At 44.6% G+C, this 19,812-nt stretch overlaps 2 protein-coding genes across 10 annotated transcripts in view; one reads left to right on the top strand and one right to left on the bottom strand.

Moving 5' to 3' along the window:
* RAD51 (RAD51 recombinase) overlaps nt 1-18,957 on the top strand; it is a 44,534-nt gene extending 25,577 nt beyond the window's left edge. For 3 of the 6 annotated variants that reach the window (XM_022587450.3, XM_022587448.2, XM_022587449.3), the window contains exons 7-10: nt 5,819-5,932; nt 6,273-6,402; nt 6,614-6,735; nt 7,760-8,359. In XM_022587450.3, coding sequence (XP_022443158.1) covers nt 5,819-5,932; nt 6,273-6,402; nt 6,614-6,735; nt 7,760-7,883 — 490 coding nt within the window. In that variant the 3' untranslated portion in view covers nt 7,884-8,359. The other 3 variants (XR_016392119.1, XR_016392118.1, XM_089907351.1) reach the window with 3 other exon arrangements.
* RMDN3 (regulator of microtubule dynamics 3) overlaps nt 1,838-19,812 on the bottom strand; it is a 41,485-nt gene continuing 23,510 nt past the window's right edge. For 2 of the 4 annotated variants that reach the window (XM_022587446.2, XM_089907345.1), the window contains exons 5-13: nt 17,815-18,097; nt 16,937-17,039; nt 13,365-13,425; nt 11,693-11,768; nt 11,453-11,530; nt 11,113-11,211; nt 10,792-10,845; nt 10,572-10,652; nt 1,838-10,273 (exon numbers count right to left, since the gene is read on the bottom strand). In XM_022587446.2, the coding sequence (XP_022443154.1) occupies nt 10,220-10,273; nt 10,572-10,652; nt 10,792-10,845; nt 11,113-11,211; nt 11,453-11,530; nt 11,693-11,768; nt 13,365-13,425; nt 16,937-17,039; nt 17,815-18,097 (889 nt within the window). In that variant the 3' untranslated portion in view covers nt 1,838-10,219. Of the gene's footprint in view, nt 10,274-10,571; nt 10,653-10,791; nt 10,846-11,112; nt 11,212-11,452; nt 11,531-11,692; nt 11,769-13,364; nt 13,449-13,918; nt 13,953-16,930; nt 17,115-17,814; nt 18,098-19,812 lie in introns of all 4 variants that reach the window. The other 2 variants (XM_089907347.1, XM_089907346.1) reach the window with 2 other exon arrangements.

Genomic DNA, 19,812 nt, shown 5'->3' with positions numbered 1-19,812 from the left:
TAATTCCATTCACAATAGTGTCAAAAAGAATAAAATACTTAGTAATAAACTTAACCAGAAGTTCAAGACTTGTACACTAGGGACTTCCCTGGTGGTCCAGTGGGTAAGACCCCGTGCTCCCAGTGCAGGGGGCCTGGGTTTGATCCCTGGTCGGGGAACTAGATCTTGCATGCCACAACTAAGACCCGGTATAGCCAAAATAAATATTTTTTTTTTAAAAAAAAGGACTAGTACACTGAAAACTAACATTGCTGAGAGAAATGGAAGATCTGCATAGAGAAACATTCCACATTCATGGATTGGAAGATGCAATATTATTAAAATGGTAAGGGAGTTCCCTGGTTGCCTAGTAGTTAGGATTCTGGGCTTTCACTGCTGTGGTCCAGGTTCAGTCCCTGGTCGGGGAACTGAGATCCTGCAAGCCGAGGTGCAGGAAAAAAAAAAACAAAAAAAACAAAAAAAAAAAAAAACGCCTCCCCTCAAATTGATCTATAAATTCAACACAATGCCTATTGAAATTCACCAAGACATTTTTGCTGAAATTGACAAGGTGATTATAAATTAATATGTAAATGTCAAGGACCCAGAATGGCCAAAACATGCTTGGGAGGAAAAAAAGAACAGAATTGGAGGTCTCAGTCTTCCCAATTTTAAAACATACTATAAACAACAGTAATCAAGACAGTGTGGTGCTGCCATAAGGAGAGACATATGGATCAATGGAACAGAATTGAGAGTTCAGAAATAAACTGTTTTGGGACTTCCCTGGTGGCGCAGTGGTTGAGAATCCACCTGCCAATGCAGGGGACACAGTTTCGATCCCTGGTCCGGGAAGATACGTGCCATGGAGCAACTAAGCCCATGCACCACAACCACTGAGCCTGCGCTCTAGAGCCCATGAGCCACAACTACTGAGCCTGCGTGCCACAACTACTGAAGCCCACGCACCTATAGCCTGTGCTCCGCAACAAGAGAAGCCACCGCAATGAGAAGCCAGCGCACCACAATGAAGAGTAGCCCCCACTTGCTGCAACTAGAGAAAGCCCTTGTTCAGCAATGAAGACCCAACACAGCCAAATAAATAAATTTATAAGAAAAAAAGAAATAAACTGTTTCACTTATAGTCACTTGATTTTTGACAAAGGTGAAAGACAATTTAGTGAAGGAAATAATAGTCTTTTCAATAAATGGTGCTAATGTAGTTGGATATCCACCTTACCTTACACTATACATGAAAGTTAACTAAAAATGGATACCATTCTGGTGATTGCTCAGAAAATTAAACAGAATTACAATATGATTCAGGAATTCCACTTCTGAGTATATACTCAAAAGAATTGAAAGCAGGGACTCAGATAGTTACACACCAGTATTCATGGCAGCCCTGTTCACAGTAGTCAAAAGGTAGAAACAACCCAAGTATCCATCAACAGTTGAATGGATAAACTAAATGTCCTCTATACATACAATGGAAAATTAGTCTCAAAATGTAAGGAAATGCTTACAGTATGCTACAACATGGATGAACCTTGAAAACATTATGCTAAGTGAAATAAGCCAGTTGCAAAAGGACAAATGTATGATTCCTCCTATATGAGGTACTTAGAGCAGTCAAATTCATAAAGACAGAAAGTGGAATGGTGGTTGCTGGGGCAGGAGTGAGGAGAATGGGGGATTATTGTTTAATGGGTACAGAGTTTCAGTTTGGGATGGTAAAAAAATTCTGGACATGGATGGTAATGATGGTTGCACAACAACGGGAATGTGCTTCCTGCCATTGGACTGTACTCTTTAAAAAGATTAAATGGTAAATTTTATGTTATGTATGTTTACTGTATATATATATATATATATATTTAAAGAATGATATTCCTATATTTAGCTAAAATTATAAAACTTTTAGGAAAAAAACAAAATCTTTGTGACCTTGAAGTAGGCAGAGATTTCTTAGATACAACACAAGAAAGCATAGTCTATGAAAGAAAAAAACGATAATACAGAGTCAGTTTTCATTTAATCAAAATTTGAAATTTCTGTGCTTCAAAGAGCACTATCAAGAAAATAAAAAGACAACCCAAAGAATGTGAGAACATATTTGCAAATCATATATCTGATAAGGTTCTAGTATCAAGAATATATAAAGAACTCTCACAACCCAGCAGTAAGACACCCCAATTAAGAAATGGGCAGGGCTTCCCTGGTGGTGCAGTGGTTGAGAGTCCGCCTGCCGATGCAGGGGACACGGGTTCGTGCCCCGGTCTGGGAAGATCCCACATGCCGTGGAGCGGCCTGGGCCCATGAGCCATGGCCGCTGAGCCTGCGCGTCCGGAGCCTGTGCTCCGCAGTGGGAGAGGCCACAACAGTGAGAGGCCGTGTACCACAAAAAAAAAGAAAAGAAACGGTCAAAGGACTTGTATAGACATTTCTCCAAAGCAGATGTAAAATGGCCAATAAGCACATGCAGAGATGCTCAACATTATTAGTCAAGAAGAAATGCAAATTAAAACCACAGTGAGATACCACCACTAGGATGGCTGTAATGAAAAAGTAACAAGTGTCAGGGAGGATGTGAAGAAACTGGAACCCTAATACATTGCTGGTGAGAATGTAAAATTGTGCAGTCACTTTGGAAAAGAACAATGTGGCAGTTAAACATAAATTTGTCATATAGCCCAGCAATTTCACTCTGGTTATGTACCCAAGAGATATGAAAACATGTCCACGCAGAGACTTGTTTGTGGATGTTTATAGTATTGTTATAGTGGCCAAAACCTGGAAACAACCCAATTGTCCATCCACTGATGAACGAATAAAATCTGGTTGATCCATACAATAGACCGCTATTCAACAATTAAAAGGAATGAAGTACTGATACTTGTTACAGCATGGATGACCCTCAAAAAACATGCTAAATGATAGAAGCTAGACATAAAAGACCACATATGATTCCATTTATATGAAATTTCCAGAAAGAAAATCTGTAGCAGGAATTCCCTGGCAGTCCAGTGGTTAGGACTTCCACGTAGGGGGCATGAGTTCGATCCCTGGTTGGGGAACTAAGATCCTGCATGCCACGAGCCAAAAATTAAAAAAAAAAATCACTTCAGGTGTTTTTTTGTTTTTGGCTGCGTTGGGTCTTCGTTGCTGCACGCGGGCTTTCTCTAGTTGCGGCACATGGGGGGCTACTCTTCTCTGCGGTGCACGGGCTTCTCATTGCGGTGGCTTCTCTTGTTGCCGAGCACGGGTTCTAGGTACGCGGGCTTCAGCAGTTGTGGCTTGTGGGCTCAGTAGTTGCGGCACACGGGCTTAGTTGCTCTGTGGCATGTGGGGTTTTCCCGGACCAGGGCTCGAACTGGTGTCCCCTGCATTGGCAGGCAGACTCTTAACCACTGGGCCACCAGGGAAGTCCTATTTGTTTTCTTTTTGAAAATAGCCATTCTGGCAGGTGTGAGGTAATATAGCTCATTGTGGTTTTAATTTGCATTTCCCTTGTGATTAGTGATATTGAGCATCTTTTCATGTGCCAGGTGTTTGTTAAATATGCAAATTATCACAACTCTTCCCTGAGCATTGTGATTCATTAAGTCTGGTTTAGACCTAGGATTTTTTTTTTTTTTTTTTTTTTTTTTTTTGCGGTACGCGGGCCTCTCCCGTTGCGGAGCACAGGCTCCGGACGCGCAGGCTCAGCGGCCATGGCTCAGAAGCCCAGCCGCTCCGTGGCGTGTGGGATCTTCCCGGACAGGGGCACGAACCCGTGTCCCCTGCATCAGCAGGCAGACTCTCAACCACTGCGCCACCAGGGAAGCCCGGAATTTAATTTTTTTAACAGAGTATTCTTATCCTTAGGAAGTTCTGGAAACACTAAGAGAAGTTGCTTATTTCCAACCAACTTTTTCCAAGTTGTGGGAATTGAAAGTTCTATGTGCTGCATCAGGAATGTAAGCACAGAGATCCCCATAGTCGTCTTTGTGAACTCTGTTGAGAGAAAAGCCAGGATGACTCTTTGTTTTTCTAGTAAATCTTCCATATTCTGACAGCAAAAGGTAATCTCAGTTCCTGATAGTAGATTACATCAGTGTTTCTTGACGCAAGACTAGAAGACTTGTGCAGTACAGGACTTAGGCCTCTTCAGTCTTTTTTTCTGTCTTATAGTTATGATTTAAATAAAGAAAATTTTATCTCCTTATTCCCATTTGGTCAGGATCCCAAGGTAAAACTCTATCTTCACTTCATTTTCTTATCTCCATGCCCAGACTCAACAAATTCATCATCATCAATCCACTTAATACAAGAGCTAAACTTCCATTCATGTTGATAATGGTGAAGAATAGCTGGTGAAATGTCCAGGAAAGTGCAAAGACTGCATGTGCCTAATATGATGAATCAATTCATCATAAGATGTGGAAAATCCAGTTGGATAGAGTGGGATCTCCTGATATTGTGGTTCAGCTTATTGCAGTGTTATTTCAAGTGCTAGAACATTCTTTTGTTTTTCTATTCTTTTGGGTAGGAAAAATGAGAGGAAAACTATTTACTAAAGCTAAGTCTCAGAAAAATAGTTTTGACACAGTGTATGCTTTTGTAATGATCAGAATCTACATAGAATAGACTACTTTTAAAAGACTGATAAAATCTTAAGCATAGAAGTTTTTGGTTCTCAAGGAATTATAGCACACTGATTTTGTTTAAACAGATTATCTTTTGAACTGTTACATAAGGGAGTCAGTATTATACTTTTGGACTATAATGATTTTAGGTAACATTAATATGAAAATATTACTTGAGTTAAAGTGATGATATATAATTCTCTTTTGGTTTGGGTTATAGATAAAAGCTGTATTCAGCAACATTTATTCAGAATGTACTAGGTATAAAAAAAAATGTGCTAGTTGGAAAGGCCTAGTCTTTTCCCTCAGGGAATTTGTTGTCTAGTAAAAGAATGGCAGGTAGCTCCTCACAAGTGCCATAGAAAAGCCTAAATCAAGTTTTCTGTAAGTGCAGAAGAGGGAGAATCATGTCTATTTGAGAGGTGCAGGGAAGCTTTTATAAAAGTGCAGGTATTTAGTTGTCTTGATAGATGGATAAATCAAACTCCCTTTGAAGAAATGGGGTCCCATTAGCATACATTTAATGAGAAGTTGTCTTACTTGGACCACCTTGAGTATTCATGTCTTAGGTAGCAGTTACAAAGGTGAGAAAATATAGATTGTTCTAAGAAAATAGTAAGTATTTTTAAATGCAAAGGGAAGAAAAATCATTATTGAGGTATAAGATGAATTAAGGTATCACTTATTTAACCATACTAGATACATGTCACATATTCTATAACTGTAACTAGTTACTAGCAAGAAAAAAGGGGAGAATAGATGAAATATACTTACTTCTCTTAAACCTCTTACAGTTTTGAGTCCTTAGAAGGTTTTTGAGCTTAGAAGGTTTTATTCCTATACAACAGCAGTTTATGTATGTTTTTAATTGATTGATTCGTTGTTTTTGTTTCAGTCCCAATTCTGTCATGCTGCCCTTTGTTTTTCCAGGAGACCATTGTTTCCTTATATTTGGAAATTTCTCATTCTAGTTCAGGAGTCCTCAAAAAATAAATTTGATTTATTCAGAAGTCCTGCCAGGTAGATCTACTCTAAAGCAGTTGCTGTCATCTCTTTATAGTTTCCCTGGGCTTCCTAATAGAAAGGGAATTATATTCTTTAGCCTTCTTACTATCATTTCTTACCTACCCATCCAGGTAATTTCGTTGTTAGAGATGAATTTCTCATCTGCCTTAGTTCTGTGTGCAGCCTCAAAATGTTCTTTCTTCTAGATATGGCCTCTCTGGCAGTGACGTCCTGGATAATGTAGCATATGCTCGAGGGTTCAACACAGACCACCAGACCCAGCTCCTTTATCAAGCGTCAGCCATGATGGTGGAGTCCAGGTATGTGGGCAATAGAAGATACCGAGTATGTTCCCAGAGCCCTTACCCTGAATCTTGTACATGTGGCCAATTTGATAGTAGCTTGAATTAGATATGGGGAGATTTAAGTTTTAGTTCCTATTTTGCCACTCTTGCTTTGTCGTTTAGGTCAAGTCGCTTTTAAAATATGAAGCTATAATCCACCTGAACTTGTTGGAATTTTTTACTTTGTTATAGGGTTATTCAGAAATGGATGCTGTATAAATAAATAATATATAACTATAAAATTTCAGGGTAATGGGAAAGAGCAGAATCTGACATGGGCTAGAAACAGGCTTCAGAGAATCCGTGTTCCCTGTAGGTATGCACTGCTAATTGTAGACAGTGCCACCGCCCTCTACAGAACAGACTATTCGGGTCGAGGTGAGCTTTCCGCCAGGCAGATGCACTTGGCCAGGTTTCTGCGGATGCTTCTGCGACTTGCTGATGAGGTAAGTTGTGGGGTAGGGACAGAGAATGCCTACTTTCAGGGGCCATGAATTCTAGTAGCCTTGCTGGGAGACCAGGATACCAGGGCCTGGTATCATCAAGATATCAGTTAGATATAGAGACTTCAATCATTCATTGCTTTATGGGGGATAAGCAGTAAGTCTGTTGGAATGTCTGACCACAAAAAAATGACATTTATCCTTTCCCTGTCAGTTTGGTGTAGCAGTGGTAATCACCAACCAGGTGGTAGCCCAAGTGGATGGAGCAGCCATGTTTGCTGCAGATCCTAAAAAACCTATTGGAGGAAATATCATTGCTCATGCCTCAACAACAAGGTAAAGTGATGGGAGAGATGGCTTCATCATGGAATGTCATATTAACTGTGCAATAGACATGAAGATAACATTTCCATTTGAACCTTGTTAACCGCTGCTGTTGTGTAATTAGACACGGGAGCCCTTGCTTAACCTAATTGTCATGCTCTGGTTAGAACAGGTGTTTGCTTTTAGTTCATAAAGGAATTAAAAGCTCTCGTATGTGGAAGAATAAATGTGAGCAATTGATGTCTCTCATTATTTTTTAAAAGGTTTCAATATGGGAAATCCACTGTGGGGCAGGGGGTGAGCAGAAATGCATTCCTCTGGATTGCAAGTGCCCTAAGGCAGTGGTCCCCAACCTTTTTGGCACCAGGGACCAGTTCTGTGGAAGACGATTTTTCCACGGGGCGGGGGTAGTGGGGGGGTGGCCAGGATGGATGGTTCAGGCGGTAATGCAAGCGATGGGGAGCGGCAGATGAAGGTTCGCTCACTCACCCTCTGCTCACCTCCTGCTGTGCGGCCCAGTTCCTAACAGGCTGCGGACCAGTACTGGTCCACGGCCCGGGGGTTGGGGACCCCTGCCCTAAGGAATACAGAAAGATCCCCAAAGTCCTTCTAGGAAGTATATATGTCTAAAAAATTTTTAGATCTACTATAAGTAGTCAGGAATATAATTTTTTTTTTTTTAATGTTGAGCCTTCTTTTATTTATTTTTATTTTTGGCTGTGTTGGGTCTTCGTTTCTGTGCAAGGGCTTTCTCTAGTTGTGGCAAGCGGTGGCCACTCTTCATCGCGGTGCACGGGCCTCTCACTGTTGTGGCCTCTCTTGTTGTGGAGCACAGGCTCCAGAGGCGCAGGCTCAGTAGTTGTGGCTCACGGGCCTAGTTCCTCCGCGGCATGTGGGATCTTCCCAGACCAGGGCTCGAACCCGTGTCCCCTGCGTTAGCAGGCAGATTCTCAACCACTGCGCCACCAGGGAAGCCCAGGAATAGAATTTTTTAATTATAATAACTTTGGTGCTTTGGTCTGTGTCTTTGTCCCAGACTGTACCTGAGAAAAGGAAGAGGGGAAACCAGAATCTGCAAAATCTATGACTCTCCTTGTCTTCCTGAAGCTGAAGCTATGTTTGCCATCAATGCGGATGGAGTAGGAGATGCCAAGGACTGAATCGTTGGGTTTTTTCCTGTGATAAACCTTAAGTGCTGCAGCCTAATGGAGAGGACTGCTCCCTGAGGTTCTTCACAGGCCTCTTCTGTTGTGACTGCCAGGAAAAGGCTTCCAGGAAAACAGCTATTATATCGGCTTTTCTTATGGTGTAAACACGAGACAGGTCAGTAGTCACAAGCTGATCTGAAATGTTTATTCCTTCTAGAGTATATTAATCTCTTTGTGAATTCTTTGGTTTGGGGGTGTAGGTATGAAGTACCTTTGACATCATAGTGCCTTGGGGTTGACTCAGGACTAACGGCTATTGGCCAATCTTATGTCTCTAAGAGAACTAAAACTGGAGAGACCTGACTTCTCTCACTGTCTGAATAATGTTGGGGAAAAATATGCCTGAGCTATGTGGCAAAGGGAGTGGGTCTCCTCACAGGTTTTTTTTTTTCTCTGCCAGTAAAACTCTTAAATCAGAAGCAGGTAAAGTTTGTGTGTCTGAATTAGCTTATATAAGAATGTTTTTTTAGATAAGGTGTATTGAATAGGCCTGCTGGGCTACCAGCCCTTCACCATCTACTCTTTTAATGCTAAGAGCAATTCAGGATAGTTCTGGAATCTTAAACATTTCGGAAGCTCTCCAAGTAGATTCAATGTGGGACTGCTAATAAAGTAGTTATTTGTAGTGAATGTGCCGCTTGTAGGAGTTATTCTGGTACAAGCTGAATATTTCAGGATAGGGCCTTCATAATATAGTTTTGGCTCTGGGTAGGGTGATCAGTTTCTATTGCTTTAAAATTGAAAATGTGAAAGGGAAGTCCCACATTCAGATGATTCATTTTATACTCCTTTAACCTAATAGAAGCTCTCACAAGATGGCTACACCATGGCTTTCCTGTGGCCTTTGTTTTTATTCTTTAAGTTTTGTATTGTATAGGGCTGGTTCTTGCCCAGATTATTCTACTTCAGGGGTTTGAGATACTCCTTCCTCTTCAAACTTCTACTCAGGATCGGTTCTAACCAACTCTTCCAATTTCAAAGGGCTTCTCGGCTAGTATTAGGAGGAGAGGCAGTGCAAATCTCTGCTGTTGCCAGTGTTGATCCTACTATATGTAGGGAGATAGGAAGATACAATTTAATGCAACTTTGTTTTAAAAACAGTTCTGTTCCCTGACTTTATAGAACAGAGTACCTCCTAGGCCTTCTTTCGTTTCTACATTACAGAACAAACCTGGGATGAAATAATAAAGCCACAGTAACAGATTCTGGAATGGAAGCTTGGTTCTTAAATAAAAGCATCTCATCTTTTAGTCCTATAAAGTATTTAAGTGACCTTGACCTAAAAACTGCTCAATTTTTCTTGTAGGGAGGATTTTCTTTTCAGATGGGATTAGGCTTTGTGCTATTGGCCCTGAGAGGGTCAGGGAACAGCTGCTTAGTTGGACTAGGCCTTGTTAGGCTAAAAATAAGCTCTTCTTAATGTTTTACATTTAACTAAAATTTTCTCTGGAAGTATTAGGAAGTATTATTAACCAGAGAGCTTATTCTAAACTATTTGGTACTGTTTTTCTACTTGTCTGCAATAGTCTCATAGTAGAAAACAGTTATGGAAGTGTCAAGCAAGAATAAGGAGCTATAACAAACATAGAAAGGGGATTATAATCACATCTAGTTAAATTTGGTTTATTTCAGGTTTGTACCAAAATATATTCCAGGCAACTCCTCAGATCATCATTTTCACAGTCTCATAAGCCTTATGCACTGCTGTCGTTCCAAAAGCTGCCAGGACTCTGGAAGTCAAGTAGTCCAGCCCCTCGGCCCAGGAATACAGTTACAATCCACATGATAGGTTGAGAAGAGGCGATACCCATGGACTCTCCGACCTTTTATCCGGGTAGGTTAGGGTGTGATTTTAGGACTATATACTTTGGTGATGAATATTAATCAGTGAAAAAGAGAGAAGTTCTATGTTTTGTTCCTAGAGCTAGCTCTTTGGAGTTTCATCCACCTCACCAGCAGTTGGAAGACAGCCTTCAGTGCTCTACCCACACTGTACCCTAGGGCAGGTGTTATACTAGTCTTGGTTTTTCAAGAATTCACTTTACGGAGAGAGTAACAGAAACCCGGGCCTCAAGTACTTCCCCAATTTCAGATTAGGTAACGGATTAGAATAAGTTAACCAGTAGACAATAAGAAGAAGTTGGGGAATGGTGGCAGGTAGCAGTCAGACCTAGGAGTCAGGACACTCCCTTAACCAGTCTTGCTCAGTTTCCTGATCTAAGCAGAATCTAAGAGAAAAAAGACTTGATTTTTTTCCCCCTCAAGTCATGAAGGCCATTGAAATGTGATTATTCTCCTAAAATTACTTCCAATTCTTCCAGGTCCTTCTGGAAAGCTGAATCCTAGGGAGACAAGAGAATAAGACTAGGACTCAAAATCTAAGCCAACATTTCCAAAACCATTGGTACCTGAGAATGGGCCCTTTGCTTCCTTGCTAAGCTGTTATCATAGTCTTTTTCCTACTTTCCCAGAAGAGCCTGGAACCTACGAAATCTGTCTCCTCCCCTAGGGGAGATGTATACGAGACAGCACACATGCAAAAGGAGGGAATAAGACCTCAAGGGAAGATATTCTTTCCTGAAAGGGTCACATAATGACTCAGTGAAGGATCCCTGTGTTAGTAAAGGTCTTAAGTATTACCTCTTTAGTGACATTTGGCAGCTCCAGGGCCAACTTCATCCACCGTTTAGCTTCAGGGTTTTTCCCTAGTTCTCTGTAGCACTGAGAAGAGACAACAGTGAAAACCTGGGAGAAATGCCACCAGGAGACTAGAAGGGGATGAATATGTGTGCCCTCAGGAGTTCCTAGAAATATCAACACACATACTTTCATCTATGTTGAAATAGGCAGGTGAGTTTACCTTGGAAATATATATCCTTCCTGCTTTGGAATATCCTGGCTGTAGTTCTTCAGCCTGGAGAAGGGAGAACACATTTCAGTAAGGTGTTCCAAAGTCCAAGTCAGGCTAAAGTTTATTAGAGAGTTCCAGTCCCCAACCTGGAGCTTGATTCAGTGAATCTATATTTTTTATAAGCTTTTCTGATGGTTCTGATTTTCCCATAGAACAGGCACACATAAAGCTGCCCTCTACTTATAACCCCTTCCAATAATGTCCTTAGGAAAAATAAGGTCACTCTGGCCTTTCTGGCTGCTGTCCACCCTTCCCTTCCTTCCCCAATACCTTTAGGAAGCTCTGGAGGGCATCCTCCACAGTAGCACCGAGAGGGCTTTCACACAAGGCTGTCGCAGTTTTTTTTTCTAGCCAGCTTAGGTGAGAGACCTGCCACCAAGAGATGAAGGTGTGACTAAAAACTTAAGTACCTTTAGGAACACTGAATGTTCTGTACTGAAAGCAAACAGGGCCAAATAGGACTGGGTCTAATCACCACTAACGTGACCACTTAGAGGAAATAACACATAAGCCAGACCAGGCTGAGGACCCTGCTCTTCCTTGTAAAGGTGATCAGTGTCTCAGGACAGTTAGTTAGGGCCCTTATGTCAAGCCCTGAAATTTAGCTTACCTGGTAGCACCACCTGCCAAGGAGAAAGTATGCCATGGGGTTTTCTGGCTTTAGAGCAATGGCTTTGTCCACATGCTCCTGAGGGGAAAATATAAATATAAGCTAACATCAGATAGCAGAATTACTAAGGGAACAGAGGCAAGTCACAGAGGCTGTAGGAACACCTTTGCAAGGAGCTAGGATGCAGCAGGGAATCTGGACTAGACCAGCACCAGGGAAGGAGGAGAAGCCTTTCCTCACCTTGAAGCTAAAGCCACTCTGGATGCGCCTCTGGATGCCCTCATGCTCAGCCAGCTGACCACAAAGCACTGCATACCTAGGGGAAAGCAGCAGCAAGCTCAGGGACAAGGACTGAGTACCGTCCCTGCCAGTATTGGGATTCCCACCCATGGGCAATTGCACTGCGCCTGCATCCTTATCCAGAGATGAAAATATCATTTCCATCTGTACTTAATTCCTCTTTTCACAGACCTGTGGTCCCAATTCATATTCTTTAGCAGATACAGTGGTAGGCTCACAATTCTCCAAAGTACCCTAGGTACAAAAAAGGTGGGTCTTCCACATTAAAGCTCTCTTATACTTAATATTTAGGCAAGGTCTCAGTCCAAATTTCCCCTCATAATGAGTATAGCCATAGCTATCATAAACACTTAAGCAGGTATCTAAAAATCAGCATCAAAGTATGAGAGACCTGAGTACACTGCTTTTTGTCTCCTGAGCAGACATTGAAGAAGAAGGTCTCATTAGCCTTGGAAGTATACAGGTATATCACTGGGAAGCTGTTTGGGAATGGGATTCTCTAGGAATTTCTAATGTTAGCTTGGGAACCAACAGAAGCAGAGGAGGAAGAAAAGGCCTCCGATTTCAGCCCTCTCCTCTACATCCTCCCTCCCAGGAGAACAAAGGCAGCCAGCTTCCTATCTTCTGCCTTCAGAAACAAAGGCAGAAGATATTACCCCCATCCCCTCTGCATCCTTTCTAGAAGCACAGTTGACAAATGAGTGTCTAAAGGCCCAAGTTGCTTTTTTGTGTACTCACTAAATATCTGGGGGTATTTGTATCGGATACTTCCAGAGGCTCATTTCCAGTTTAGTCCAAACAGCTGTTCCCCAGGAAAAGCTAAGAAAGTATGAGGTCAATTTCCATCCTTGGGACCCCAGGAGCCCCAAGAGAGCCCACAGGGAAACAGCACCTGTGACACCCAAGAAACAATGACCTGGCCTCTGAGAAGAGGCGCTGCAGAGACAAAGTTTCAGCAACAGATAAAGAAACAGCCTCTCCCAGCTCACAGTCTGAGGGCAGGGTTATGGGAAGCAGGGAGGTGGAAAAGGAACATTTTCACTAAAACTGAGGCGCTGGAACCACGCCCCCAGGACACAGGTTGCCCCTGACCCACATGGGTTGGCAGAACTTTGCCTCACGTCAGACCACAGACAGGGCTGATGGTTTTGTAATATTAGTGACTGCTGAACTTCCTGGGGGTGAGCTCACATCTACTTTTCCTCACGCGAGCCAAGCGAAGAAGCCAAAGTCCACCACCAGCCAGGGATTGCAGCTAGGGGAATGAAGAGCTTGTGTGGGAGAGGGGAACTGCCACTGTCCCAGCCTCTCTGAGGAGCCAAGAACCCACAAGTTTTGTAGCCAGGGGTGACTACCAAAGCTACTCGTTTCTCCAAGCTTCACCAGAAAGAAAAACTATTCCCCCTTGCCTTATCCCCAAGGCACTTCCCAAAGCAAACTCCCCTGGGTCCCTAGCTTGGGGAAGGATGGGACATATGAAAATAAAGGCCAGAGCTCCCTCTCCTGGTGCCTCTGGCAAATGCCTCTTTGGCCACAGGGCAGAGAAACAAAAGGGCTCTCCTCCACTCTAACCCATGCTGGCTCTTCCTGGGACCCTGTGGGGTGTTATTACCACTGGTGACACTCAGCATTCTCATTCCCCTTCTCCAGAGCGGCCTCCGCTGCTTCTTTTCCTGTAAGACAGAGGTGATCCAGAGTTGACAAGGGCCCCCATGCACCCTTCCACGGGAAAGGCTGTGGGAAAAATGACTGCTTTTGCTCTCACCAACCCCCACCCGAACGGGACTTGTAAATACTTATGCACTTGAGCAGAATGAAGAGCTGCAAATAGCTTTTCAGGGATGACTTCTGCTTCACCTTGTTCTCCCTATCCATCATCAGCTGCCCCAGGTCCCTTATTTTTATAATACCTACCTGATATGCTTGAAGCATTTCAAATATAAAAGGACTCAAAAGCAATCAGAAACTGTCCCCAATAGACCGTTACCCTGGAGAGTTTTTGATTTGGGGTCTGGATAGGCTTCACGGTGTCCATGAATCCCACTGAAGTTGTATATAATTTTAGGTATATGTGCATTTTATTGAGGAGAGGGTCCACAGCTTTGATCAAATTCTCAAGAGGGGGACTTCCCTGGTAGCACAGTTGTTAAGAATCCGCTTGCCAATGCAGGGGACACGGGTTCGAGCCCTGGTCGGGGAACTAAGATCCCACATGCCTCGGAGCAACTAAGCCCATGCGCCACAACTACTGAAGCCTGCGCACCTAGAGCCCGTGCACCACAACAAAGAGTAGCCCCCGCTCGCCGCAACTAGAGAAAGCCTGTGTGCAGCAATGAAGACCCAGTGCAGCCAAACAAATAAACATTAAAAACAAATTCTCAAAAGGATCCATGATCTAGGAACATTAATCATGGCCCTAGGCCAGAACTCCTCACCAGAGCCAAATGGACTGGGATCTGACCAAAGATGAGTTTCATGTAGTTCTTCCCCAAGTTTTCCAGGCACCCAAACTAACAGAAATCAAGGCCTAAACACATGTAGGCTCTTGACATGGGTCCCCTAGAATGTCAAGGAGCTGGAGCCCTTCAGATGAGGACCATCACGCCTACACATGGGAAAAGAGAACACTGCAAAATGGGAAATCTGATTAGAACAGAGAGGGCTTCCATAAAAAAAAAAGAATGAAATAATGCCACCTGTAGCAACATGAATAGACCTAGAGATTATCATACTAAATGAAGAGAAAGACAAATATTATATTACTTATATGTGGAATGTAAAAAAAAAGGATACAAATAGGGACTTACCTGGTGGCACAGTGGTTGGGAATCCACGTGCCAATTCAAGGGACACGGGTTCGAGCCCTGGTCCGGGAAGATCCCACATGCCGCAGAGCAGCTGAGCCCACGCACCACAACTACTGAGCCCGTGTGACACAACTACTGGAGCCCACACACCTAGAGCCTGTGCTCCGCAACAAGAGAAGCTGCCGCGATGAGAAGCCCCTGCACCGCAATGAAGAGTGGCCCCCACTCGCCGCAACTAGAGAAAGCCCACACGCAGCAACAAAGACCCAACGCAGCCAATAAATAAATGAATTAAAAAAATTTTTAGAAAAGGTACAAATAAACTTACTTACAAGACTCATATAGAAAACAAACTGGTTACCAAAGGGGAAAGAAGGGGGGAGGGATAAATTTGGAATTTGAGACTAACAGATAGAGACTACTACATATTAAGTAAGCAAGGACCTACTGTATAGCACAGGGAACTATATTCAATATCTTGTAATAAACTATAATGGAAAAGAAACTGAAAAAGTATATATATGTATAACTGAATCACTTTGCTGTACATCTGAAACATTGTAAGTCAACTATACTTTAATAAAATTTAAAATTAATAAAATTTTTTAAATGGTGAGGGCTTGGAAGGGAAGACAGAGAACAAAAGTAATGGGTTGAGGTGATAGGCTGGCTATTCTGAAATGTTTCCTCATGTTTAAGTGATAGTAATCATGGTATAATTTTGTATATGCAACAAATACATTTAAAGAGAGCAGATGAGAACCCTACATTCCCCTATCCAAGCAGAAGAACCATACGGCTCCACCACTGAGGGACATTTTCTCTTAGGGGACTTCTCTCCGCCCCCTTCAAAGCACTATCTCACTAGGAAAATAACGGTGAAGAATGAGGCAAACCAGTTCCCGCTGCCTCCTGGTGGTCCAGCTTCTAGAGAAAGAACAAAATGAAGAACTTAAGGTCCAGCAAGGTTGGTCCTAAAAAGCTAGGATCCCAGAGCAGAGTCTTCAAAGATACTGCATAGTCCTCTGACCTCCAGGAGGAACAGATTTGTCTAAGGTGCTATACTCAGGAAGCCAGACCAGACCAGTGCAGGCTTTGCTGCTCCTCTAATCACTGCCCCACCTCCACCTGTAGGGTTCATGTTGGCTGTTAGTACACAGAGATGATCAAAAGGGAAAGGAAAGGTGGTTGTTGCTACCAAAAGTGCAAAAAACAGCCCCGAAGGCTGATCAGAATCCTCACCTGAAATTTAAGAGGGGAAGCAGAAACTGTTTTGAAAAGAAGCAAGCTGTGTCCCCTGCATCAGTAGGAGGACTCTCAACCACTGTGCCACCAGGGAAGCCCCTCCAGGGATTTTTTTGAAGATCTGTATCAAACATTCAACTCAATTGACCTTTGTATATTGGCAGAATTCTATAACTGTTTAGAATAATGATCTTGAGGTACTGTCACTCTACATTATCAAAGATTCAATGTTTGCAGGACTGTACTTATAAAAGTGGGAAAGCAGTTAACTTAACTTTGGATAACTGAACCACAAGATCTGGAAGTCCACTGATGGTGCCTGACTCAAAGGGTGTGTAGGTAGGCAGGACACATCACCTTCCCCATAAAACCAGTCTCTATTTTTAAAGTCCCAGGGTTCTCAATGACCTCATGACAGAGAAGGACAGGCCTTGAACCTGGCACAAGTCAGATGTACCCTACACCCCCAGGTACAGATTTTGACAACAGAGTTGCTAAGTAGACCCCAGGGACTTCTAACCTAGCAGTATTCTCCCAAACTGCTCCTTCTGGGCACTCACCAAACATACTCCACTCATTCTTAAACACCTGCCCCACAGGCTCCATAACTGAAACCAGATTCCTAAGCAACAGCAAAAACAACCTCCTCAGATTAAGAAAGGTTGTGCCTTTTGTAGTTGAGGAATGAGAACACAGAACTGTGCTAATATGATACAACTACAATTGGCCTTGGACAACGTGGGGGTTCGGGGCACCGGCCTTCTGCCCAGTCAGAAATCCACATGTAGTTTATAGTTGGGTCCAACCAACCATGGATTGTGGATTGAAAAACAATCCACATATAAGTGGACGTGTGCTGCTCAAACCGCTGTTGTTCAAGTTCAACTGTACTCCTAAAGTCGTGTATACCCGTGTGACTCAAGCACCATGCCATGCAGAGAAGCAGAGGTTGCTCTCTGTCTCCAGGAGGAAGCAGGGGTCTCTGGGAGCCAGTCTGTCCCAAAGAGTAGTAGAGCCCCAGCTGTACTGACAGCTTGTGTCTTGGTGGTTCCCCTGGGCCCCAAGCTGATGGGCTGGCTCCACCCTCAGAGTCAGTCAGTGGCCTTCCCACCAGGAACCTGTCAGCACTTACCACTTAGGGCATAGGACCTCTTCTCACCTGCCTCCTCAGCAAGCTCACACATGTCACTGTAGGCCCGGGCTAGGCGCCAGAGAAAGTCCTGCTGGCTTCCATGCTGCAAACCAAACAGAGGGATGAGGCCCCCTTCTCTCAGCTGCAGAGAACTGGGGCTCGACCTTCTCCCCACACCCTACCTTTGAGTGTGTTATGCACACTGACATCAGGCCACCCCACGTGACCTCTCACCTGCAGTTAGCTGATGACATTATCCCTAGTCAACAGATTGCACAACCCACAGAGTGAGGGCATTCTGGCCTTTTAATACTGTGAGGAAGAAAGGTCAATTCCAACATGTAATGAGGCACAACAACAGAGAAGTCTTGCTAACAATGAAAAATTTGTGAAAATGCCCAAGAAAAAGGAAATTCTAACTTTGGGGGCATTTATAGCCAGGTGAGCATAAATTCTGGCAGTGAACCTGAGAAGGGAATTGTGGTTGAGTGACCTAGTGACCTAACACTTGTCACTTGTGATGAAAGCTTTAAATGGGGTAGGCAGCTGTGGCTCTGCCTCAAGGGAAATAAAAGAGGGAAAAACATTCTAGTTCTTTCCACATTTCTCCTTAAGGTGAGAGGAGGAGCTCTTCTGCAGTAGCTCTACAGGAGGCAGCCGACTGCCCTGGGGCTGGCAGAGAAAGCAGCTCTGGCTGGGGCAGGCAGCACACAGGGCCGGTGCTCAGCCTCCCAGGAAGAGGATGTACAACCCTGGGTGCAGATGCAGACCTAGCCACCTCACCCTCACTTCCCTTCCCATGTCACCTCGCAGGGTCAATGACACATTCGCGGGGGGTTAGTGGGGGATGGAGGACAGACAGGCAGTTGGAGCCTCACCGCCAGCTTGTTGTTGAGCAGCAGCTGCAAGCCCTCCCGCTTGCCCTGCTCACTGCCCTGGCGCAGCTCGTCTGCCTGCTGCAGGAGGGCCAGCACATCTTCTGGGCCAGGGGAGCCACCAGCCTCCAGGGCTTCAGGTGCCGGGCCTGAAGCCACCTCCAGGTCCAGAGAATCCTTTCTCCCCATCTTCACGGTCTCACAGCTCACTTCATCTTCCCCGTCGTCATCACTCTCCCTTTCAGAGTCCCGCTCATAGTCAGACTCAGCGTTGGCTGTTGTGTAACTGTGGCAGAGAAATGTAAGTGACAAGGTCAAGGGAGGGATTCCTTAGCCTCAGATCCCTGGGGTCTTGCTTCCACCCACAAAGAGGCACTCTCCACGGCACTGTTGTCCAAAGCACCAACTAAGAACCATTCCCCTCCACTTAGGGGCAGGAATTAGTCCTTGAGAGAAAGCTTCCTATGGGAAGTATGGGCTGGGGCCCTGTGACAGTCAGAGGCCAGTATGAGAATCCCCTGCTTAGCTACCACCAAGTCTGCCAGAAAACAGACAAAAAGAGAAAGCCTAGAAAGGTATGTACCAAAATGGCAGTAGATCTCGCAGGGTCAAGGAATTAATTTTTCCCCCTATACTTCAGTATTAGATATGATTGCTTTGCCGAGCATGTATTCTTCTTATAAATAAAGAAATAAAAGTTTAAGATAAAACCTTAAGATGGTGGAACGAGGGGAAGATGGCGGAAGAGTAAGACGCAGAGATCACCTTCCTCCCCACAGATACACCAGAAATACATCTACACGTGGAACAACTCCTACAGAACACCTACTGAACGCTGGCAGAAGACCTCAGACCTCCCAAAAGGCAAGAAACTCCCCACCTACCTGGGTAGGGCAAAAGAAAAAAAAGAAAAAACAGAGACAAAAGAATAGGGACGGGACCTGCACCAGTGGGAGGGAGCTGTGAAGGAGGAAAGGTTTCCACACACTAGAAGCCCCTTCAAGGGCGGAGACTGCGGGTGGCTGGGGGGGTGGGGAGGGAAGCTTCGGAGCCACGGAGGACAGCGCAGCAACAGGGGTGCGGAGGTCAAAGTGGAGAGATTCCCACACAGAGGATCGGTGCCGACCACACTCACCACCCCGAGAGGTTTGTCTGCTCACCCGCCAGGGCGGGCGGGGCTGCGAGCTGAGGCTCGGGCTTTGGTCGGAGCGCAGGGAGAGGACTGGGGTTGGCGGCGTAAACACAGCCTGCAGGGGTTAGTGCACCACGGCTAGCCGGGAGGGAGTCCAGGAAAAGGTCTGGAGCTGCCGAAGGGGCAAGAGACTTTTTCTTCCCTCTTTGTTTCCTGGTGCACGAGGAGAGGGGATTAAGAGTGCTGCTTAAAGGAGCTCCAGAGACGGGCGCGAACCACAGCTAAAGGCGCGGACCCCAGAGACGGGCAGGAGACGCTAAGCCTGCTGCTGCCACCGCCAAGAAGCCTGTGTGCAAGCACAGGTCACTATACACACCCCCCTTCCGGGAGCCTGTGCAGCCCGCCACTGCCAGGGTCCCAGGATCCAGGGACAACTTCCCTGGGAGAACGCACGGTGCACCTCAGGCTGGTACAACATCACGCCGGCCTCTGCCGCCGCAGGACACTGGTCCACAAGAGACCTTCCAGCTCCAACTAATATCAAATGGCGAAAATCTCCCAGAGATCTCCATCTTAACGCCAGCACCCAACTTCACTCAACGACCAGCAAGCTACAGTGCTGGACACCCTATGCCAAACAACTAGCAAAACAGGAACACAACACCACCCATTAGCAGAGAGGATGTCTAAAATAATAAGTCCACAGACACCCCAAAACACACCACCAGACGTGGACCTGCCCACCAGAGAGACAAGATCCAGCCTCATCCATCAGAACACAAGCACTAGTCCCCTCCACCAGGAAGCCTACACAACCCACTGAACCAACCTTAGCCACTGGGGACAGACACCAAAAACAACAGGAACTA

Source organism: Delphinapterus leucas, chromosome 2 (assembly GCF_059928025.1).
Source record: "Delphinapterus leucas isolate spDelLeu-1000000601 "Yukka" chromosome 2, BTC_Dleu_Yukka2, whole genome shotgun sequence".
Classification (NCBI taxonomy): Eukaryota; Metazoa; Chordata; class Mammalia; order Artiodactyla; family Monodontidae; genus Delphinapterus; species Delphinapterus leucas.
The sequence above is the reverse complement of the archived record's forward strand: the minus strand, read 5'-3'. Positions and strand labels throughout refer to the sequence as shown.